The following is a 24,312-nucleotide window of genomic DNA, read 5'->3' as shown; positions in this document are numbered from 1 at the left end:
CGCCTCCCTGGTGAGGTGTTCCGGGCACGTCCCACCGGGAGGAGGCCCAGGGGAAGACCCAGGACACGCTGGAGGGACTATGTCTCTCTGCTGGCCTGGGAACGTCTTGGGATTCCTCCTGAGGAGCTGGCCCAAGTGGCCGGGGAGAGGGACGTCTGGGCCTCCCTACTGAAGCTGCTACCCCCGCGACCCGACCCCGGATAAGCGGAAGACAACGGACGGACGGACGGATGGTAATTTCAATATTCTAATAAAACATAGAGAATAAAACTAAACCAATAAAATTTTTGGAACTTTAGTTTATTCCTAGTTCAAATGGCCATAATTACACAAAACCACATCAAATCAGGTGCACAGGTTAAGATTCATCTGATTCTGGCTCTTTATTTTAAAAAGGGACAGTGCATGTAAATGAACATTAACATGTAGATTTGCAAGATTACAGCAATGGGTAAAAATTACATCAAAATAATACATGCCATAACACATAATACAAAGACGACAACAAATAACTAAAGTAAGTAATTACCAGTTTTGATTTTAAACAAGAATGAACAAAGCAAATAAGTGAAAATAAAGTTGTATAAACTGTTGCGTAACCATGTCTAAGTCTTTAGGAAATTACCTGAGGGTGGGTAAAACAGTAGCTATACAGTAGGTGACATATTCTAGGTTTGGGAGGCACGATACGAGAACACTGCCTTTCCAAAAGATCTTCTTCCAAAAGTAATCACATTTTCGCCTTTGCAGACTAATCATGTTTAACTTTTTAATCGTTCTCTCTTTTTTTATAGATACTAATAGTGGATACCATCGAGCATGTTAAACACCAGGATAGAATCTACATATTTAATCATATTATTTTCCCAGCTCAATAAGTCATGTTTGTTTAAGATCCTGCTAAGCTTCTTAATTTTTGTAATCTAAAATTTTGAGTGCTTGCTGGTATGCTGTTTCCAATAGTTGTAGTAGTGGTCTTACATGTCTTTATCCATGTCAACATGCAGCACAACATATGTGACAAAACAATTGCGTTACAACACGTTTAGCTGATTCAACTGATAAATTATATCTGATGGGTCGAAAATTTGATAGATTACATTTTATTCTATACACAGTATTTTTTTTACTTGTTGCTTAATACAGAGCTATGGGGCAAAAACAATTCTGAGATAAAATGAACATTTTAAACTCTGTACCTTGTATCATCACTGCAGGCTTCATCCTCATAATTTGAACTTTTTGAGAAAAAACATACAAACTATATTTCATACATTAGGATGTATTTGTGAATGTCGCAGCTAGTTTCATAAATTGATCATTGCAGATAAGTCTTTAACAGCTCTTAGGTTTTTTTTGTAGCATGGATGTATACCACAGTATCATTAGCATTCATTTGACACTGAGCATTAAATGGACACTTTGGGAGATTGTTGCTGTAGATACTAAATAATATCGGTCCCAAGACTAGACCCTGAGGTACCCCAACACTCGTTTCCAATGGTTGAAGATGCTATATTTTTTTAATTCTTACACACTATTTTCTTTGTAACAGATCATTCTTTATATAGTTTGTGAAGATATATTAAAATGGGTTGATATATATTTAATAAAATATGGTGATAGGCTGTGTAGCCTCCAATTTTTCCAACTTCCAAGGTATTGTAAAAAAAAAAAATGAGATCAATAAGTGAGCATTTCTTTTTAAAGAACTGAATAAAGACCGCTGGACAGAACAAAAACTCTTTAGGAAAACTGTGTTTCATCATCAAAACATAAAACTCCAACTAAGGCTTAGAAACCGCTTAAATATGTTCTCATTAGAAAAATACACCTCTGAAGTGAACATGCTGCATGCATGGCATGATCAGTGCTGTGAGCCAGCGGGTTTCTGGATTCTGCGAACTACAACTCTGCTCCTCCTCCCTGCAGGTCGACCTCTACCTTTCGCTGTGCCCTCATCTCTGGTTGACCACCTGAGGATTTCGCTACTTTGTGCTCCGGTCTTCTTTCCTGACCGAACATCGTCGACGAAACTCTCGACGTCTTCAAACCTGGCTGTGAGCTCAACGAGGCGCTCCTTCAGGGAGTTGAACTCTACGTAGAGATTTCCCAGAGCTTCTGACAGCGGCTGAATCCTGCAGGGATGCAAAAAGAGTTACAAAGATTCAATTTGATATATTGTCGTATAGACTGGGGACCTTTCCAGGGTGTACCCCGCCTCTCGCCCAGTGAACGCTGGAGATAGGCACCAGGAACCCCTCGAAACCCCACAAGGGATAGACGTGTTAGAAAATGGATAGATGGATGGATATTGTAGTATCTGTACTTAATTCTTTGGCACATTATATGCCAAGTATTGATGCAACACTGGCTTATCCATTACATTTTAAAGCTTCTCATGTCTGCATAATTCATGTGTCAGAGTTTAGAGGACATCAAACAAGCTACAAGTCTGAAAATAATTGAAAACCAGCCAAAGACCAAGGAGAAAGATTAAGCAAGACCACAAGATTAGAAGAAGGTGTGGCTATTTAGAAGGACAATGTACATAAACAAGGACTGAATCAGAGCTTTTGCACAGTACAGCTGATGGAGTAACGACGTTTAGAGCGTAACGGTCAAAGCCGCTGATCGTTCCTGACCTTCCGTAGTCGGGCAGCACGGTGTTGTGGTCATGCAGCAGCAGATCTTTGACCTGAGTCATGATGGCGTATTTCCAGTTGTCTAAAACCAGCGTGAGGTTTGCACATTCTCTCGTGTTCGTCCTCTCAGCTGCAGGTCAGCACATCAATGAGACAATCACCAATTGACGTTCACAAAAATAAAAAACGCTCTTAACGTTCCCTACTTGATGTTTTTCTTCTCATTTAGACTCTTTTTTCCCCACAAAATGCAGGTAGTCAATGGCAGATTTAGACATTCTTAAGAAACAGACAAACTCTAAAAGACCTTTAAAATTATCTACAAAATACATTTTAATTTTTTTAAGCCAAGCAATTATTTAATGTCATGTTATATATGCATATACATAATGGAAACTTGTCTTAAATTTTATTCATTCTTACCAAGAAATAAAAACTTTTGTATTTTTATAATCACTGAAAAGTACTTTTTAACACACGAACACTAGCAGTATTTATTTAACAAATTAAAACAAAAATGTAAAGTCTCCCTCATTAATGATCTCTATATAATCATAACCAACTAAACTTGCTTCTGACTGCAAAAGCCAAAGACAAATTTGTAATTAGATACAAAAATATGATTTAAAGCATCATCATTACAGACAAAAACTATTAAAGCCTCCTGGCAGATTTTAAAATATTTTTATTACACCAAAATATTCATTCTCATAGTAAACAAGACAAACCTCTCTACAAAGGAACAGAACATTTGAAATACTTTTTTTTTTTTTTTTTAATTAAGCATATCACAAATTATGACTATATTTCTCAATAGAAACAACTCAAATTTTTATTTTAATGACATTACAACAATCTAACTTATTGCTGTTGACCAGCTTATTCCATGTTTCTTAGGGTATTTTGACGATTTATCTTTGGTTATGAGCACTAAGTCTTTGAGCTTGGAAGTCCTTCTTCGTCATTAACCTAATCTTTAGCTCCTCCCAACACAGATTCTTATCATTTCAACTCTGGCTGCACCCCTAAAGACATTAACAGTATTTGCTGTCAGAAGAAATATGATGATAAATATAAAAGATTACCTTAAGACAAACTCTCCCAGAGTTATAGATCATTTCGGGCTCAGGTTTATCAAAGCAATCCAGTTTATTATCAATGACTTTAAAATATTTAAAAACAATCGTAGCAAATTACACTTGAGACACAGAAACTGAATTGTAAAAATGTGGCTCTTTCTATTGTCAGATGTGTGATTAGTTTTTACGGCGAAGCATCAGTGATTACAATAAATAAACACGATCACTTGCCTTCATCCACGAGGTCCAGCTCTGCTTTCTGTCCCCGAGCAGCACCCAGAGTTACAGACAAGACGAGCAAAACTCCAGCCACCTTCATCCTGTGTAAAACACAACCGTCTTTAGTGTCTGACCGTAAAAGCATCAGCCAAGGGAATAAAGTCGGTTTAGGAAACTCACCTTCTCTGGAGCGTTGGAACAATCCAGGGTTCATAAAGAAAACACCTGCTTTTTATCTGGAACAAAGGGAGGACCTTCCATCTCCACTCCTCCATCAGAATGAGCTTCATGTGGGAAGTGTTTTTTTTTTACTCGTTTTTTTAGGGAAGTGTTTGATGTTTCAGGGTCATGTACCTCTACACATTCCTGTCATGCATCTGCTTCACATCTGCAGGGCAGGAGATCAATTATAATGGATAGTCTAAGAGTTAAACACTGCAAATTGATACCCATAACCCATTTTGACTGAGGATTTCATGCAGGAATTGTTAAAATACATAAAATCTGTTTGACAAAGAGCATATATTTGATTGATATTGACTTTTAGAAAACATGACACACATCGTCCATGTGGGATCTTTAAAATCACTGGCCGTGATTTACTGGTGTTTAAAGCTTTTCTTCTGGTCAATGAATTGCTGGCTGCAGGAGTTTGCTCACATTCAGACACAGCAGCGTCACCGAGTCTGACAGCAGAGCATGAGGAATGATGTCTGGACCGAGTTTTATCACCCAGAACGAAGCCGGTTGAAGCTGGACGCAACAAGCTCTGCGATTCATGTGGACAAAGTTTCCTTTTGAACCGGCCATCAACCCCCGTCACATACGCTCACTGGCAACCGAGAGGAAATTTCCTGATTTAGACAGATTTGGTGCACATGCAGACCAGTGATGGGTGCGTACACTGCATTGTTAAAGTAATCTTACCTTTTAAACATCTCACATTCTATTATGTTATAGCAACAAACCTCAACATACTAAATTGGTTCTTTAGACCAACACAAGGTGACGAGTTCCTATGAAATGCAAGGAAAGTAATACCGTTTTCAAAATCAGGGTGAGAAAAGTGTGGCCTCCCCTGCAAAAAGGGAACTAGAACTAAGTAAAGTTTTCTTGAGCAGGTAAGTAAGACTATTTGCCAATGGAATACGATTTTTGCACTAAAAATAGGAACAACTCATCTCCGTCATCTTATTTCAGGTGCAGTATATCTAATTGTCTTATATACTCATTCCAATGGGGAATAGTCTTATTTACCTGATCAAATCAAGGAAACATACACTAATTTCAAGAAAATTGTACTTACTTTTAGTTCCCTTTTTACATATAAAGTCCAGTAACTAACTTCAGAGGTCACATAGAGTCAAGCTACTTGTAATTTGCAATCATTGACAGAGACAGGCAAAGCTGATCACAGGTGATGGGGTGTAGAGAGCTAAACAGGTCTGTGGGGAAATTCTTCAAGAAAACTGGAAGAGGCTGGTAATCAGAATCAGAATCAGAAATACTTGAATAATCCCAGAGGGAAATTATTTTCGTTACACGCTCCAGATATAAAAGACTTCACGCTCCAAAGGTTCACCTTCCAGCAGGATGATGACCCTAAACAGACAGCCAGGGTTACTACAGAACGGCCAAATCAGATGTGTCCCTGCTCCAATGCAGCTGATTTACTTCCTCTGCATGTCATTATGGAAATACATTATGGAAAGTTGGAAAACATGAAAATGGATTTGTCATAAACGTCTTTTTGTCATGACCTATTCTTTCTTCCTCGACATGCTTAGGATAAGGTGTGCTGTGGGAATAGGATCTGCTTAGACAGCACAAACGGGCGTACCAAGTCACATCTGTTTACGCAACAGAAATTAGGCGAGACCCGATCATAGCGCATCAATGAGTGTCCCTTTTCACTGTGGAGGTGGGGAGTGGGGGCTAGTAGTTGAGTAAAACCATAGGAAATAGCATTTAGCCAAAGTGTGAAAGTTACAGGTGGCCGAGTGCTTTTGCGAGCCTCGTAAAAAGTCCACTTTGCACAGTGTTGGTGTATTTAAAGTAGATCCTAGAAGGCACATCTGATGTGTTACAGGCAGAGCGTCCAACAGAACAGCGAGCGAAGTTCCAATCAGATGCATAATCTGGAGTTGTATAGGGATCCCGCTGTGGGTTAGCATGAGTGTGGGTGGGTGTGACATGCAGCATGCACAATAAACGACATGTTGTCTGTGGGTTACCACAAAGAGCCATTTGCTTCTAGCGCTGACTCACTGTGTTAGCTGCATGCATCACACCGCTGCTTCATGCAGACCTATGATCAACTCTGTAGGCCGCCTATAACGCGCTCTGGAGCTTGTCCCTCCTTGGCTGATCTGCATGTGAACATCATTGCTCGTTAAAGAGAAAATTAAAAAAATAAAAATAAATATCAAACAAATCAAGTTCTATTCTAGCAGAAGGGACGAACGACACTCCTGGTTGTGTTCTTTGTTTCTTTTATTGATTTGCTTCAAATCCAAGTCAACAGCATTACAACTTTCAGGGTCCTCGGTCAGCTCAGTGGAAAGTGAGGACGGGCTGCGGCTCCGAGAGCTTAGCTTGCTCAGCAAACGGCCCTCAGATTAATACAAAAAGGAAAACGTCCAAGCCGCCCCCCCCTTTTTTTTTCTTAGTGTGACATCAGAGTAATCACACCGAATTAAATCGGCACGGCAGAAAGGAGCAGAGAGCGTCAAACTAATCTAAAACTAGAAGTGTTCTCCTCACTGATGAAGACAAGGCTACGGAGAAGCCCACGTCTGATAAATTAGTAACCGCGGGCCTCTCCTGACTCGCCCTGTGCACTGAAGAGGTTCACTGAAAACTTTTTCTTCCAGTTCCAATCATCACTGGAGTGATGCAGCACACATTCACGAACAAAAAGTGAAGCCAACCTGAAAGGTGTCGATATAACGGGACAGAGCGAGACTCTGGATGCTTCTGCTAGTTTAGCACTAGTGTGATCTGCGTGTTTGACAGTTAAATAATCCGTCTAATCAGTTTTTTTCATTTTTATTTTACAGAGGCACTTTTTTTTTCTCCACACGTATCGTTTTACCCTTTGAATGGCTTTAAAAAAAAAAAAAAAAGGACAGATGGACATCAAAATGTTGCGGTTTAGCTGAAAGTGAGCCTGAAACGCTCGCAGAACCCGTGGCCGACTTTTTCCAAAACGATCCCGCTCTTGTTGGTCCCAGTGTTAGAAGTCCTGAAGGAAAAAACTAAAGAAACCAATTTAAATCAACCTAAACGCCCAAACCGCTTCTGTTGAAGACGAGTCTCTGACTGACGGCTTTTAATCTGATATTTAATTCGTTCCAGATTTAATATTTCAGTAAATCTGAGCCGGAGAGGCAAATGTAGAATGAATAAATCCAACTTTTAAACACACGGTCTACCTGTTAGAGGTTAAAATGTCCACTGAGGACAAGGTTAGATTTTTCTCTTAGACAAGCATCCTTCAATACCTCTGACCTATAACTTATAGATGCCATTTTATGTCTAAATTGTTTAGTAACCACACTGGAGCTCTGAAGTGGTGGCGTTTTGAACCTCTGTTGTTTGAAAGCTACCAAATCTTCTTCCAACACCAGAGTTTCTCAACCATCTTGACCATCCAGGTCTCAGTTACGATGAGTCTCAGTTAGAAGAGGGGGGGGGGGTTGGTTCAGGCCCATTTACGCCAGCTGGAGCATAAAACCAAAGAGAGAAGAGGCTCTGATGAGGAGGCGAGCACCGGTTGTTTCTACAGCACCTCACAGCGAATGGAGATGAAATTAGAAGGCGTCCAGGGATGTTTTATCAGGACAACCAATGGGAAAAAAAAAAAAAAAAAAAAAAAAAAAGCTACATATTCTGCTGCTCAAGTTCAAACCATCACAACTAAAACTAACCAAAACTTTTGTTCAGCGATCATTAGAGGCTGCTTCTTAAAATTAGGGACTAAATTTAACTGAAAATACAAAGTTTGGGCTATAAACTGGACTTTTCGGCAGGGAGCATATTGAGGTCGAAGCTTTGAGCAGTGATTGTACTGTCAAGGACTTTCCAGAGACCAAGAGCTGTAAAGGAGTCCGATATGAAGAATCAAAGTTAAAGTTACACGCTACAATCTGGTAATAATAGAAAAAAAAAAAAAAGAAACTCAATTAAATAACAGCATCAAAAAGGTATTTATACGCAGCAAGATTCGTTTTAGCAGTCACTGTGAGGGCGAAGGGAGCACTGATGTGAAGAAAGATGTGAAAGTTGGCTCTTTGCTGTCCTTCTGAGTCACAGCAGGTTTTATTTGAGTTATTAGGGGAAATATTTCAAACAGCATAGGCCCAAAAAAAACAGAGGAGAGTTGCTGAAAGGAGGGAGAATATAACAAACAAGATTAAATCATATCTGGTTCAACTTTTTTTGTTTTGTTTGTTTGGATTCGTGGATGTAAACGAGCGCATTCCTTTCCGCGCCTCCGGCAGCCGGCGGGGAACGCCGAGTTTTCCCCGTGAGCTGGACCAAACAACGAGGAGGGCGTCTGAAATCTTGCAACTGGACCGGGTGAGGCGAGGACTTTCAAGGTGACGGCGTGGAAGTTCTGTGGAGGGTCTCTTAACTGCGGGGCAGGCTGCAGATTTCACAGTGCTCTGTGCCGGGCTGGTTCATGAAGGTGCAGTGGAGGCAGGACCACATGGCCGAGGAGGACGCCGGGGCCGCGGGGCCGCCCATCGCCTCGTAACCCAGGGAGCTGGACGGCTGCCCGCCCACCGTGCCTGAGGGCGCAGGAGCAGAGGGGACAATGTTACCACCATGCAGTGTTTGCAGGGCATTCATGAAAGGAATCTGCTTTTAATCAGGGAAAACTCATGACAAAAATATAAATAAATTAAACAGACTCACATGGACAGTCTAAGAAAGCTGATCATAAAGTTTTATTCTTTTATGCCAGGAGGTTTTAATTCATCGACAAGTATAATTAAATTGACATAAAGAGTACAACAGCTATTTTCTAGATGAAATAATCCACGGAGAAAAGTTTCTAAATAAAGTTTTGTTACACCACCTGATTTGTTACTGAATCTTATAACGGATGCAGCAAGTAGTGAAGGAAGACAAATGGACATTTATATGTCTGTTTTCCACATACTTATCCATTAATTAAAAACTTGAAGAGTTAAATGGGCATGTCCGCTGTTAAGATATCTGGACCTGAGGATATTATTCACGTAATGTGAAAGGGGGGAAAAAAATGGCGCATCTAAGATCCTGTACTTGATTTAACCCAAGCAGCCGTATCACCTTATTGACCGCTATCATTATCCTACAGTGCAGCTTGTGCCACATGATTTGACCAATAATTTCAAAAGATTAAACGGAAAATGGCAAAAAAAATATGAAGAAAAACTTTGGTATACACACAGTTAAAAAAAATAAATAAATAAATCAGAGCTGTTGTTTCAAATATACTATATATTCACTATATTCAGACGTCGATAATAAACAAGTTACGCAATTCGGAGCATGCAATCACTTCTGAAGAACTTGTATTCCCTTTTCTTGTTAAAAGCAGGAGCGTTATAAGCTTAATACTGACTAATGGTTATAAATAAAATGTCATTACTGAGAGCTCTATCAGGGTTAGGTGGGACGCTACACCAATCTCAAAGTTCACTCAGACTTATCTTTTCGGTCATAATCCCCATAATTGAGAATTTTTCAATCACTTGCAGAGAACTGAGGTTATTACCCATTAAAAGAGACGCACTGAAAAAAAATCGACCGGGACTGAATCGGCTAGCAACGCTCTTTAATGAGTAAACTGTTACTGAGGGAAGAAGACTCAAATTTAGCAATTTTCAGCAACAGTGAGACGCTTAAAATGACTTAAAGAACAATTTAAACATGATTTATGACGGCCTGTCAGCTGTTGACTCGTGCCGCTCCAACAGACGGACTAAACAAGTGCGGATCGCTTTGTTTGTTCACCATTTTGTATTTCTGCAGTTTTGGCTGTGTGGTGCCTAACCTTTTGGGTACAGAAAGGAGCGTCTGAGTCAGGAATATAATTCATACCTGCACCGGGGATCGCTCATCGGCAAATGGCCAAAATGAGCCGGAGCAGCAGAAACAAGAATGAAGGCAGTACAAGAAGGTTTCTCTGTTTTATCCTATAAAGTTTTCCACCTCCATCTCCCCTAAGATAGCTGCACAGGAGTTTGGGAGTTCGTCCTGCAATAGGAGAGTTGCTAGTTCCATGGCTACTAACAAATCACCGCCGTCAGTGTGTGAATGACCAACTGTAGTATAAAGCGCTTCGTTTTCAGACATGATGAATTTGGAAATATTTGTCAGCTTTTAGAAAATCTCTCAAATTTCTACTATTTTTCTTTTTTTTTTTTTTACAACAACTGCACTCAATAATGTTGCCTCTACTTGTAATCCGAATAATTAATGATTTCTCACAGTAAAAAAACTAAAAAGAATAACTTTCTGTGCTGTGAGTTAAAATCAGTATCAGCAGGTCAGGACTTTCCAAAAAAATAAATAAAATAACAGAAATCAGGAAATAGCCGTGAGCACAAAACCGATGCATCCATACTCGTGTGATACGAATTAAAAACATCCACGAGTTACTGGGCTAAAAAGATGCCTACTGGAGTACGGGTACATTGTCAACAATGGGTGTTTTATTTTATCAGGCTTCATTCTTACACTTCATTCACACTTTACATGATAAATATGCACAGATTTCCATTTCAGCCGTTATAAAAAAAAAAAAGAATAAACAAAAGCCACAATATTAAATCAGCTAAAATCTGCAGGAGATCAAGAACTAGAGGACAACTGTTGTGCAATCAAGCCAGGAGGAATAAAATCAGACTAAAGTTTAAAGCTACAGAAATGTGAGACTTTTACAGGCCCTCAGGGGGGGACTGTTCTTACAGCAGGGGGCCACAGTATAAAAAAAACCCTGGCTACGGACAAACACTCTATTTTACATGCTGCTTTAGAAACATCGGGGAGAACGCTCATCTCTTTGCCTGTGGACTCTCAGGGACAGAGGAGTTCACACTGAGGAGACCAGCCACCCATGTGTCGACCACGCTGAGTAAAGTCTGCTTTCTCTGAAACTAACATCATAATCAAACCTGTGGTGGTCGGTCTAAGCTGTGCAGGAGAAAGCTGACCTGGGAGCCGAGCCACTGTCCTGCAGGAGTGCAGAGGCCCCAAGTTGCGACGCCCCTTTACAGGCTGAACGCAGACCACAGGAGAACCAGGAAGGACCCTTTTGACCCCAAAGCTGGGATTCACAGACCAGAACTGCCGTCACCCCGGCTGCCTTGTTGCCACAACCAGACAATAAGCTTCACCTTGGAGTAATTCACTGCAACAGAGTGAATTACTCCAGATCTTTTTTAATTAGCGCCGAACGTCCCCTAGTACGGAAGATTAATGTCAATTTAATGGTGTTTTGTATGACTTTAGGATTAATCCATCAAGCGACCAATCACTAAAGCGCCCCCTAGCTTCCTAGAGGAATGACCACATTAATAAAATCAAGCACCCTCAAGATATTGATTTTACTGAGGAAACCATTCTTTAAAATGTTATTTCTCAAATAATGTTTTATGTACCTCAGATCTGCATTGTGAATGGGTTGACAGACAAATCAAATGTTCTAAATTAGTTAAGCTGTTTTAACCTCATTCCATTTTCTTTAAGATGAACTTTGGTTCTCTAACTTGGATCTGCACTGAACCAGGATTCACTGAATGATAGAATTATTCTTACTATGTCTACATATTTTATGTTATTTACTATATTCTTTGCATTTATCATATATATTTACTCTTTACTACTAAGAAGTTTTAAGGTTTTAGATCTCTCTTTTATAGTCGCAGAAGGCCTGCAGAAAGCAGAGAAATATGTTGTGACTATAAGTGTTTTTATGAACTCTATTCAGCCATCTGGAGTGCTGCACTGTGTGAACTGCTTGGTTTTATCTTGAAGGTCACAGTTATTTTGCTTATCCCTACCCCTTAGATTCAAAATGGAACCAGGGATTTCTTTTCCTAATAAATAGAGAGGGGGCGACGGATTTGCTTCAGATCAGATTTGGAGATCTGTATTAAGCATCTCCGTTCGATCTCCTTGCAAGATTATTTGAAAACCAACTTCCTTGTTGTCTCTCCTTCTTGTGTTGTTAATGAATGTTTTAGGTGTTTGAACCTGACACTGAATCATTCTGATGTTTTTCATTTGTATTTGTTTCTTTTGCGTGTAAATAGTTCCTTAGCTTAGCTTCTTTGTATCTTAATTTTGCTTAGATGTTTAGTTAACTTTCACTAGCCTAGTAGAGATGATTTGTTGATTGAAATATATTGTTAATTTAGGTAAACAGCATTACATAGTGGTGTTCTCCGGATGTTTATTTTATTTCTGTTAATAAATTCTTGAACTTGAAGAGAAGTTGTCACTCTTTTATTCTATATGTGTGCAGAGTTTGCTGTTAGATTGCCAGTGCTCCAATCAGCCCTTTTAATTATTGCCCTAATATCAGCTGTTTGGGCTATAATAAACCGGACAATGCCCAACAGACCCAGAGTTATATATTAAACACTAAATAACTTAAAACAGTGCATTATGGCACATCAACAATAACTTTGGTGTGACTTACTGCAAAGCTGCTCGATGGTTGCCCACTGCTCAGACTTCTTCCAGGTCTGCGCCAGCTCCTCGTTGGATGTCTTCACTGCGTCGAGAAGAAGGCCAATACTGTCCTGCAATGAAAAACAAAACGCAAACTCGTCTTCGGGGATTCAGAACAACGAAATGGTAACAGCTTAGGGTTGTTTTTAGAGTTTTCAGGTAGACATGTAAATCTGATCAAGCATTTTACTGCAAAACAACATCTTTTCTGCCAAATATCCCAAAAACGTGAGTTAAAAGCCGCTTCCAGAGAGGAGAAGAATCCGGCTGCAGTCAAAAGCAGCTGGGAAACAGGAGGCGTGACGGCTTTGGAGGGTCAACTCACCCTCAGAGGCATGACTTCGTTGGTGACAAGGAAGAGGAGCAGATGGAAGTCAGAGACAATGTCCAGGAATGACGCCGAGGAGCACTGGGACAGGTACGTGGCTAAACTGTGAAAATCCTGCAAGCAAACATTCAGATTCACTAAGAAGGACCTCTCAAGGGTTTTCACCCTTTTCCGCTCGGCTCTCAGCTGTGAAGAAAGGAAGTCACCAGACACCAGAGCTGGGCAGGAAAACAGACCTGTGTTTCTCCGAGGATGTCCCGATTTTCAATCGGGAAGCGTTGTGTGGAGGTGAAGGTGTATTGTGGGTCCTTTGGGAAAGTTGTGGTTATCTAGAGAAAACATTTTGGGAATCATTTAACAGAGATAAAGGAACGTCCGTACAACAAGCAGAACTCTGACCAACAGAAACAAGCAGAAACAGAAAGGTATCGGACTCACGTCTATGATAAGGTACTCAACAGGAAGAGGCCGCGCTAGAAACGTGACGTCATTTCCAAATTTGTCTTTGTCCTGTTGGAATAAAGGGAAAAATAACATGATCAAAAACAAATTTATCATGCGGATGTACTGGGTCTACTAGAATGATAATAATAAAAAAAAAAAGGGTCCAACTAAATGCGAGCGCCAGCTTGAGGAGTCTCACCTTGTAGAAGACGTCGGGAACGTACTGCTCAGGGCTGGACTCTTTGGCGTAGCCGAGCTCAGGAGCGTCTTTGCACGGCAGCAGGCACTCGTCTCTCACCAGAGCCATGCACTGATTGGATACCTGGTAACCTTCGAAGTGGACCTGATTGTCTGGACCACCTGCGCACAGAACAAGGAAACGACCCTCACTGATCTGAGGTCTGAAAAAGGACGGCGGGCTCAGACTGGAGTAAGTCACATAGTAACAGAGCCGTGTTTAAAAGCTTGTAGGCAACCATGGTTCTCTTTTTCAGATGCGAATCCGAAAAGAAAAAAAGAAAAATCAAATTTTTCCTTTTATCGATTCAAAACGATAAGATTCAACATTCATCAAAGCCATTTTTAAGTTTTTAAATACAGGTAGTAACAGCAACCAAAGCCGATGTGTTGGAGTGGATCCAACAACAGGGTCCTGCACACTGTTCTGTCTAAAAGCGCTCCAGCCTTATCTTTGTTAAACAGTTTTAAGACAGGGGAAAGAAAATCATTTAGAGACTTTTTCCTACAACACAGAACAGCTATAAATCAGGACGTAGGTTACGTTTCCGGTGGTTCATTCACGCAAATGACAGACGAGGTCACCGCTGGATTTGGTTGGACTGCACTGGGCTTTACTTTCACACACAAGCAAAGAATAAACGAAAATAATATACTTCTTTATCCTGGATCATAAGACTCTACGGCTAGTTCAAAGGTATTAAAGTAGGGCTGAACGATTTTGGAAAATAATCTAATTGCGATTTTTTCTTTCTTAAAATTGCGATTTAATACGATTTTTTCCCCAGTTTGATTTATCATGTCTTTTTAAACATATACAAACAACAAATAAATTTGTTTCCTCGCTGTGCAGATTAGTTGCTAAAACACCCACAGCATCTAAACTTGACGCAGAAATGATTGCATTCTGACTACAATATATTTCAACCAAAATTGCAATTTTGACTTTTCTCTGCATTAACCACAAGCAACAAAAATGGCCTCTAAATAAAGATGTTTGTAAACAAGGACTATTTAAAACAAGAACTTTTAATGTTTCTATTAATCAGAATATTGTTCAAGAGAACAGCTTTTAGTTGATTTGGACATTAATCCTTGTTGAACATAAAGTGCAACCAACAAGCAAGTCTATGTATTGAACTGATTGACCTGTACCTAATGCTATGTATGATTATATAAACTCTAAAACAAGTATTAAAGTTAGATTATCTTACTGCTGCAACTGTCTTCCATTCCATGTGGAGCAAACCCACTTTAAACATTTTATCAACACCTAATGGACGTGTCTAATTCCCTAATTGTTACATAGCCAAAAATTGCAGACTCTGCGATTTGGAAATTGCGTTTTTTTAAATTGCGATTATATTGAAAATGCGATTGATTGTTCAGCCCTATATTGAAGGTTGATGCTTTTTGTTTCCCAAAAGCAGGAGATCACAACTTTGATCTTTGGCTTTATGAGCCATTAAATAACAGCTGTTTTCAGGACTTTTTATACCTGCTTTCACTTTATGTTAACCAATAATATCTTTATTTCAGAAAAATATCAGCTATGGGAGTTTAGGAAGTAAAATAACAGTAAAGACAGAAACATTTCTCAGCCTCCTGATGAGTGACCTTGTTATCATTGGGACTCATTTCTCCTTCTAAAAACATTTGGTCCCTTTTAGCCTCAGTTGGCTCTGATCATTTCAGATATTTGGCGATTTTCTTAACAAATACAAAATCAGAATATGTCTGCTTGTTAAATCTTTTCTGTCCAGCTCAGGGGGGTTGGACCAGACTCTTAACTATGAACTATGAGGGTGAAGAGTTGGCTCGCCATATTTGTCGTCCAGGGTTCAAACCCCAACCTCAGGACCTATAAGGCACCATCTCTGACTTATCTAACTTTGATGTTTCTAGAACCCGTAATTCATTTGGAGCAATTTACCAGATTGAAATATCACAAATGTTTAGAAAATATAGCAGAATCTAGCCATAATTTAGCACCATTAAAAGGAAAAACTTAAACAACGACCTTACCTGTAGCAACGACGGTCACAAACTTGGATCCAAAGTACCCGTCTCGAGACAGCCTGCAGGAGTTTGAGTGTTGGTTCTGGAAATATCCGGCCGTGATGCACTCTTCGGCGCTCAGGTAAAAGGAGTCCTGACAGACGTATGGGAACAATTTGACGGTGCAGGGACGAAGCAGCATCAGTTTGAGACCTTCAGCTTAGAGGCATCCTCACCTGGTTCCTGGAGTAGCGGACCGTGCCTATCCTTGTATCCTCGGACAGCAGGTCAGTGAAGATCCAGCCCACCTAGAAAAAAAAAAAAAACCAGCGGAGAAACTGTAACATGTCCTTCGTTTCGTTAAAACCCGCCTAACCTGTCTGCAGAGATATTTAAGCATGAAAATAAATCACACTAATGGTGAATCTTAAAAACCTAAATGTTACTGTAGACATTGTGCAGGTTTGTAGACATGGAGGACTGGCTCCAAGAAAAGAAAAGTCACAGCTTCAGTGTAAGCTGCATAAAAACGCCTCATCCTCAACACATACATTACTTTAGATTATAGGAATTAAGCGTTAAGGTTAAACTCTTCACCGCCTGAGGCATCTTAACGCTTTCAGCCCCGGGGTCCAAGCAGACCCACCTTGCAGAGCCCCAGCTTGGCAGCGATTTCATCTACAGCTGCAGCTTTGGGATCCTCCAACAGTTCCAGACTGTTCTGGGTCGCACTCTGAAATGCCAAATAAAAATATATATCACAACGGGTTAAACCATTAACACACGGATCTCCTTAAAAGGCGTTTGGATCAACTGGAGACTGGGTGGGACTGTGACCTGCGGGGGCTCGTAGATGGCGGCCACCTCGGCTCTGATGCCCAGCGGGATGTCCGTGTGCTCAGTGTAGCGGCCGTAAAGGTAGCCCATCCTCTGGCTGCCCGTTTTCCTCCAGAAGTCCAGGAAGCGGTCGGCGATGGTGTGGTTCTCAAACATGATGTTGTCGACGTGTCTGTATTTCTGGGGGAGAAACGGAGAAGCGCGGGTTGCTTTTAGGGTTGAATGTGCTTAAAACACACGCTGACGGTTAACTTGCTGTTAACTTTTATAATCTGTGCTCTGATCTCATCTTTATATCTCCTGTAATCTGGGTTGCTCTTTGTGGTTAATGTCTTTATATTGTTATTGTCGCGGCCTTCCATGTTCCAAAAAAACAAAATTCCAACATAGGCCGTGGGTGGTAACGGGCGGTTTTATTTGCACGCACTTCCGACTTCATTGATTTGTAAAAATGTGTGATTTATTTCTTGAAAAAAAAAAAAATAGACAAAATAATGACTAAAAAATGTCTTGCAACTTAGTTGAAAAGGAAAAATAATCAATATTTGCTGTTTGAAGGTCTAAAAGTGGTCAAAAAAATAATATACAAAACCTCCCATCAACACACGAGGCATTTATCAAACAATAGCCCTGCACCAAGCACCCGGTGTGTTAATTACTCAAATTAATGGGAGGGTCTAACAATTAACAACGTAATCTAAACATTTTCAAATATAAAAATTAATCACAAATTTTTGTTCTAAACTAACTTAAATATATTCTAACTACCCAAAGAAGAAAACTAAATTGGTAGAAATTACAATCCACAAAATTTATCAAATGGCCACAACAGTTATATTATACAGTAAAATAATAATAAATGATGATTTAAAGATTTTTTTTTCTGGTTCCTCTACATCGCCACATTGTGCCACGATAATAATTTTTCTATTTTGGTAGAAAATTAACAGTCATGTTTGGTAGAAATGAAAGAAATTGATATTTTTTAAGTTAAAAGGACCATAAAGGGCTCACGGTTTATTTTAAGTGCAATTACCGTTTTTTCGTATTTAGTGTGTTCAGTTTGCAAACGTCAAGATTTGACTGAGACCGTCGTGTGGAACTTAAAGCATTAATAAGCAGCAGGAAGTGATTTGATCAAGAGAAATGTCCAGCACCTGTCTGTTCAGGGTGATGGCGCTGGGCTGGCACTTGGTGCAGATGCCCTCAGGCCAGGGAGGATGACCCTCACACCCCGACTTTATCTTACAGCTGATGTTCTCCAGAGCGGCGAACTTCCCTCTGCAGGAGGGAGGAGGGAGGACAGAGTTAGTCTCTCACACAGGGATCAGGAACGCATCTGCTGGTGGAAAACGACAAACTTCTCACTTATCAGCTCCGCCGGTGAGCTTGCGGAGGTACGCGTGGAATGACATGTGCTTCACCGGTGGGTCGAGGTGGTTCAGGTAGTCTTCGTCAAAAGGCTGGAAAAGACAGAAGAGGAATCCTTCTGGGTTAGTCTTGTTGAAGTTTGATCCCATCAGTTGTTGTTTTTTTTTTTTTTTATAAATTAAAGCCGTTACCTCTAACGGTACGCAGTGCACACATTTTCCAAGGGCACCATGACGACATCTGGAACGAAATAAAGATTTAGGCGGTTTCCCCACATCTGCCTTTCATTGAAATGTCTGCAGCCGGTTTCGGGCCTTACAGCTGCGGGTCTTTGTTCCTGTAGATCTTGCCGTCTTGCTTAGCCAGGTACTGATCGATCTCGTCCTCCTGCACCTGTGGCGCCGAGGAGGACCGAGGGATCAGCGAGGACGAAGAGGAGGAGGACGAGGAAGAGGACGAGATGGATGGCAGGGACGAAGATGTGTGTGGCGTCGCCGTGTCCATCACCTCCCCTGAGGAGGAGGAGGACCCAGAGGGGAACAGAAACAACATGTCCCCATGCCTGCAGTGAAAAGGAGATTAAAGCAATCCTGAAACTAGCAAAGACTTTGAAAAAATAAAAAAAAAACAGCATAAAGAAACAACCGATATTATTTCAGCGTTCCTACAGCATAAGGCAAGTTAAATTCAAGACATTTTAAGACTTTTTAATGCCACTTGAAATAAAAAGTTAAGACCAACTTCACGATAAACAAGATAAACCTGGTTGCGACAACTTTACCCAAATGTTTATTTTAACATAAACCATTACTTTCTGGCCCAGTAGACATGTTAAAGATTTTGAAAAACATTCCATATAGGAAGAAAGCTAAAAAACACACAAATTACAGATATATTTTTAACAACTACCGAACTGAATTCACAAACTTTGTTTTGTTCCTTATTAAAATAAACTATAAATCAGTGCCAACTCTTTTCCACAGCTATGGTCCGGCCACAACAGTTTTTATTGGTTCCGCTATCGGGACAGAACCAATAATGGTTACATTGAGCCATTCTGTAAATTAAAAAAAATATAATTGTATCAATTATTTTACTGTTTGGTAAGGATTACAAAAATAAAATCCTATTTATGACCTGGTAACAATTTTAAGACCTAAGAAAGACTGATTTAAGACATTTTAATGCCAATTAAGGCCTTAGTTTTATATTACAGAATTCAATGCCTTTTAAGACTTTTTAAGGATCCGCAGGAACCCTGTTTAATGCATTTTACAGAACTTCCATAAATGTGAGCTTCTGGACTTTTTTTTTTATTGAAAATAAAGAAATCAGTTAATTTTTCCAGAACTTTAAACAAAATAAGTTTGAAAAGATTTCACTTCAGATAAACCCAACCATTTAAAAAATAATAATAATAATATTAATAATAATACATGTTCATAAAACACCCAAGCCTTTATTATTTGTTTGATTTATACTAATTCAGATGTACTCTGTTAGATTTTGTCACCAAACTTATCGTGATCGTAAAGTCTCCTTTTATAAGACGTGAAATAATTCAGAAATGTATTAATAGGAATAAACTTTTCAGACGTCTGAGCTCAGCCGGGAGATCCGAAACTCTCTGCACCTTCGGTTTCCTTCAACTCACTTGATCTTTAGCAGGGTGAGGGTTTTGTTCTGGGACAGAATCTCCCCGGTCTTGTTGCGGTTCAGATAAATGGAGAACCCGTTGGAATTGAACCCAAACTCTTTGGCCACCTGTAGGAGACAATATCTGTTACCACATACATTTAAAATAAATAAATACATTTAAATCTCATCTTGTGGACGTTTCATGAACAAAAGCAGCACACGCCACTAGTTCTGAAAATTGTTGATTACAAGCTTTAAGAAGCAGTTGGCAGATTTGTACAAGGAATTCAACTGAATGTCATAATCTGACTGTAGAAACAAAACATCACCGCCATCTTTGTTGTTTTTTTTTTAGTAGGGATCAAACCTCGGTCTCTGCTCCGTCAGCGTCACATTCCCAGGTTTTATTTTGTATTTTTCTATCAGGCGATCAGCAGAAACTGAAACCTGCTCCTCCGATTGATCTGAAGCCGCGCCACCCTGCCGCAGCACGGACACATGCATTTTTGATGAGGCGCTGCCGCAGCGCCCTGCAGGAGTTTGAGCTATTTCAGGTTTTTACCAAGCTAGGGCTTCAAACGCGGCTATTCTAGGAGGTTAGGAGAGGAGTTAAAAAAAAAAAAAACAGAAAAAATGTGAAACAAGCAAATCCTGATTCAGGACTAAATAAGTCTGGTCTGAGCGTCAGAAGAAAAAGCCTGTCGAACCGCAGGTGTGGAAATATTCTCCTCAGCCTGAGTGGAAATATTTTCCCAGAAGCCACCTGTCAGAACAGGAAGTCTGGAGGGCCCAGAGGAGCAGTGCAGGACCAACCTGCTCTGACACTTCCTGCATTACTTTATGCATTTAAAAAACAAAAACAAAAACAAACAAACAAGCAAACACAAAGAAAAACCTAGTAGGGTTTCATCTTTGTGGTTAAACCTGAACCTGTGTTAGCCAATCAGAATGCAATAACTAACTACTGCTAGGTCCAACACCGCCACGCTCTGTCGGCGAAGGTTTTACCTAAAAAAGGCGTGGGGAAAAAAAATCCATGAATCTACAATTAAACTTTGTCTACATTTGCAGAAACACAACCTGTCTGCCTACAGTTTTCTAGTTGTGTGATAAAAAAAAAAAAAAAGTCTTTAAAAAAACTGCCAGCAAACTATTTTAAGCCCCTCAGGCTCTGGTCACTAAGCTTTAGAGCTTCCACTTGTCTCTCTTTTAAGTCTCGCCGTCAGGTGTGTTAGTGGAGGATTAGAGTCAAATTACTGATTTTGTTTTCATTTTTATATAATGTTTACATTTTCAGGGTTGTGGTGTGTTATTGTGACTTTCTCCCCTAATTTCTTTTTTTAGATACCAGAGAACCTTACCAACAAAGTATGGATTGTGGTTAAATAAGACAGACTGCATATTGAATCATCGCGAGTCAAAGACAGGACAGGAAAGACCCGCAGCTCAACAACCTCCTTACCAGGTTTCATATTTATGTCACATATTTGTTGTCAAAAAAAAGAAAGAAAAATAAATCTCAACAATTTAAACCAAATCATTGTTATTTTCATTTGCTGGACTATTTTTCAGAAGAGTAAAGAATAAATTAACAAAAAAAAAACTAGATGTTTTTCTTTGAGAATCACAGTTTTGGTGCAAAACTAAGGCAGCCAATTGTATAATTTCTTGTAAAGAATTCAACTACACAAATGTGAATGAGAGCTCTGAAACGAGCTGACACAAAGAACCTACTGAATGATCTAGCTGTAAATATTTATCGCAGGTGCTCATTAGTCTATTGGTACTTTTGCATGAACCTCGGGAACCCTTAATCCCTGTTATGACAACCATTGATTTAATGCATTTTTATAACAGAGGTTATAATCTGTCATATTCTATGAGATAAAATCGACCCAAACAGGGCTCAGCGTAGGGCTGGACGATATAGAAATAAAGCAGGTTTATAAAACAGAAGTCACATTGATCGATAATTATACAAAAAATATTTTAAGTGCAGCCCTGGCCATTTAATGCTGTTGCTTAATGACTTATTTTTAAATAAAGAACAGCGAATTCGAACTCAGCCCTTTATTCAACCAACTTTTTACCAAAACTGTAAGTCTTAAATAAATAAATAAAAAAATAGAATGTGCTCTCTGAACTTTTTAAAGCAGGCAGAGCTTGGTGAAGGAGCTTTCCTGGGTCTGTGATTGTGATTGGCTGGGAGGATGTAATGACGGTAGCATTAACCTACATGATAGGCTAGAATGTAAAAGGAAGGAAAACTGTTCTACTGAACTTTTTATTGACCCTTTTCTCAATATGAAATGGTTTATTAACCAGCATGAAATGGTGAAGGTGCAAAATTGACCCTGATTTTTCTTTTTCTTTTTATATAGACCAAACCCCTGAGTCATTCGGTGTGATTTTTGTGTGGGTGATCTTTCCGTTATTCTTTAAACAGAATGTGCGCGCTTTCACTTTAAAAATAACAAAAACTTTGGTAAACGTTGCAGGTATGTATTTAAATCTTTGCAACAATAATGATGATAATAGCCAGATTATTATTATTGGTGGATTATTTTACTGCAAAAGGGGGTTAGTTGTAGTTTTATGTTAAGGGGTGATCTCCTCTTATGACCTGGAACAGTAGCCCACACTCTGAGAGGGTTTTATATCTGGACTCTTACCTTTTTCAGAAAAGCGGCCGCTGTCTCCCTCTTGGTAGAAGGAATCTTCTTCATCCCATCTGGAGACTGCACCCGGATGATCTGCGTAGTAAAAACATAAAAAGTTCATTCACCAACTGATGTAAAAAGAAAAATAATAATAAAATAAAGGATTCTGCAGTTGTTTATTATCACAAGTACCCCTATGCCAATATGTCTCTCCTCGGTTGCCAGAACAACATGGACTTTTCTCTCCCTTTCTGCCACCTCATTGCAGTGGGGGTCATGAAATTATGACAATGACAGTGCAAAAAAAAAATCTAATTAAATTAAACTAAAAACAGATCCTAAAAGTTAGTGGATTTTTCTGTTATGGTCATCAAACCACCACGGGATCACAGATACTATATTGTCATTAAAGTACACTACTTCTGGTTCTGCTCATCTGCGCTGGCTAAATCTAAAACAACAGATCAGTTAGCTTCTACTAAACCCACCAGGCAGACTTCTGCTACTGTACAACTAAAGGAGCGAAACGTATTAAAACGCGTCTCCCGGGCTTCTATTCTGAGACGGTCATTGAAGCTTTATTTCGGTCATTGAAGCTTTCGTGTGAACGGCAGTCATTTCTTTTACTCGGATGTCCTCAGAGGCGCTTTGAGCTAAGTTTAGGCAGTAAGCTGAGCAGGCCGCAGCCACTCTGCGCTTACGTTAGCCGTCGGGGCTAATTCTGCTGCCTCATCGCTCCGGACCGCAGCCGTTAACCGCACCACGGCCGTCCGGATACTTACAATGTCATCCCCCATGACGCCCGGCTCGGAGCTCCAGGTGGACGCCGCTGAGCTGCAACACGGTCACTGCAAAAGTCACGAAGCGTCACTGAAGAGCGGGTCAGCAAAACTCCATCACACAGCTCAAACACCGGTGTTACACACATTAGTGCCCGACGGTTTACGCCAAAACACGGCGTAGCTACGTCTGAGCCGCGACGATGACGCCGCCATCTTGGGCAGGGAATGTTAACGCTATTTGACGGGCTGATAAATAATCTGACCACACTCATGTTTAAACTTTTTTGTTGTTGTTACAATACACAAGTAGAAGTTAATAGAGGTTTAAATTTTTATATTACAATTTCATGCTTTTCTAGAGTCATTTGTAAGCATTTTATTCCATTGTTTCTGACATACACATCTGACGATTTTAATAAACGAAAAGTCCACAATTAATTATTTATTAATGTTTCTTCTAAAGAGCAGATCTAAAACAATTTAAATGTTTGTAATATATTACAACAGGCTTAGACTATTCCTTAGACTGTTGTGTTAAAAATATATACATGTAAAGGTTATTAAATATAATTTAATCAATTTAAAACCGATGAATGAATCCAAGTACAGAGTCTAGTTCAGTGTTCTAGTGTACAGTAACAGTTTTTGGAACTCCTGATGTCTCTGTGCCTTCTTTCTGAGTGACCACAGCAACAGTGTTTTCCTCATTGACGTTTTGTCAAAGATGATCTCCATGTGTTTTCTTTTTTATGCAACACTGAGATCCTGGAATCGAGCAATAGTTTGGTTATTGCTTGCTGACCCAACCCACTCCTCAAGAAAGAAGGGTCTGCATTGCTGATTTTAAAACATATAATGACTTTACTGACTTCAATTATGGAATCCTTGTCAATGTAACGTTCCTATAAATAACGCTCCTATCAATTAAAAGTAAAGATATTAGATTAGATTAGATTAGATTAGATTAGATTAGATTCGATTAGATTCAACTTTATTGTCATTACACAGGTACAGGTACAAGGCAACGAAATGCAGTTTAGGTCTTACCAGAAGTCCAATAGCAGCAAGTGCAGGATAAACAATGGTTCCATAAGTACAGGACATGGGTTTTTACTGAATAAATATAGAGATGGATACTATTGTAAACAGAATTTTACTGATAAGATTTGTCATATGAGTATAATGTATAGATAACTAGTACTGCAAACTAAATTTACAGCTGGATATGTACAGAAAGACATTGTACATTAAAGACATTGCGAATACCAGTTCTAAATAGAATTCTCCATAGCTGTGGCAAAGTCTCAGAAAGTCTTTACAATAGAAATTCTAATAATTTTTTTT

General features: G+C 39.6%; 2 protein-coding genes across 2 annotated transcripts; both read right to left on the bottom strand.

The window, feature by feature from the left end:
- Positions 1–1,137: 1,137 nt before the first annotated feature.
- Positions 1,138–4,248, bottom strand: LOC110366537. Its single transcript, XM_036142586.1, has 5 exons — positions 4,124–4,248; positions 3,956–4,044; positions 2,646–2,775; positions 1,945–2,138; positions 1,138–1,148 (listed from the first exon to the last, which is right to left on the bottom strand). The coding sequence occupies exons 1-5, from the start codon at positions 4,231–4,233 to the stop codon at positions 1,138–1,140; spliced, it is 534 nt and encodes a 177-aa protein (XP_035998479.1). The 5' UTR covers positions 4,234–4,248.
- Positions 4,249–8,227: 3,979 nt separating this feature from the next.
- Positions 8,228–23,126, bottom strand: nploc4 (NPL4 homolog, ubiquitin recognition factor). The gene is made up of 17 exons (XM_012881652.3): positions 22,969–23,126; positions 22,199–22,279; positions 19,543–19,652; positions 18,208–18,450; positions 18,080–18,128; positions 17,886–17,980; positions 17,675–17,798; positions 16,518–16,697; positions 16,327–16,413; positions 15,917–15,988; positions 15,708–15,834; positions 13,645–13,805; positions 13,440–13,511; positions 13,238–13,330; positions 12,999–13,115; positions 12,642–12,744; positions 8,228–8,736 (listed from the first exon to the last, which is right to left on the bottom strand). The coding sequence occupies exons 1-17, from the start codon at positions 22,981–22,983 to the stop codon at positions 8,576–8,578; spliced, it is 1,890 nt and encodes a 629-aa protein (XP_012737106.2). The 5' UTR covers positions 22,984–23,126; the 3' UTR covers positions 8,228–8,575.
- Positions 23,127–24,312: the final 1,186 nt, after the last annotated feature.

Source organism: Fundulus heteroclitus, chromosome 10, assembly GCF_011125445.2.
Source record: "Fundulus heteroclitus isolate FHET01 chromosome 10, MU-UCD_Fhet_4.1, whole genome shotgun sequence".
Classification (NCBI taxonomy): Eukaryota; Metazoa; Chordata; class Actinopteri; order Cyprinodontiformes; family Fundulidae; genus Fundulus; species Fundulus heteroclitus.
This window is presented reverse-complemented; position numbering and strand designations above follow the sequence as displayed.

Bases quoted from the DNA above. Each gene is read 5' to 3' on its own strand.
- LOC110366537 (XM_036142586.1), bottom strand. From the start codon at position 4,233: ATGAAGCTCATTCTGATGGAGGAGTGGAGATGGAAGGTCCTCCCTTTG. The intron at 4,045-4,123 runs GTGAGTTTCCTA...TGTTTTACACAG, and splicing joins GTTCCAACGCTCCAGAGAAG to GATGAAGGTGGCTGGAGTTT. The intron at 2,776-3,955 runs GCAAGTGATCGT...GCTGACCTGCAG, and splicing joins GCTGGACCTCGTGGATGAAG to CTGAGAGGACGAACACGAGA.
- nploc4 (XM_012881652.3), bottom strand. The intron at 18,451-19,542 runs GTGAGTTGAAGG...TTTTCACTGCAG, and splicing joins CTCACCCTGCTAAAGATCAA to GCATGGGGACATGTTGTTTC. The intron at 17,981-18,079 runs GTAACGGCTTTA...TGTCTTTTCCAG, and splicing joins TGCACTGCGTACCGTTAGAG to CCTTTTGACGAAGACTACCT.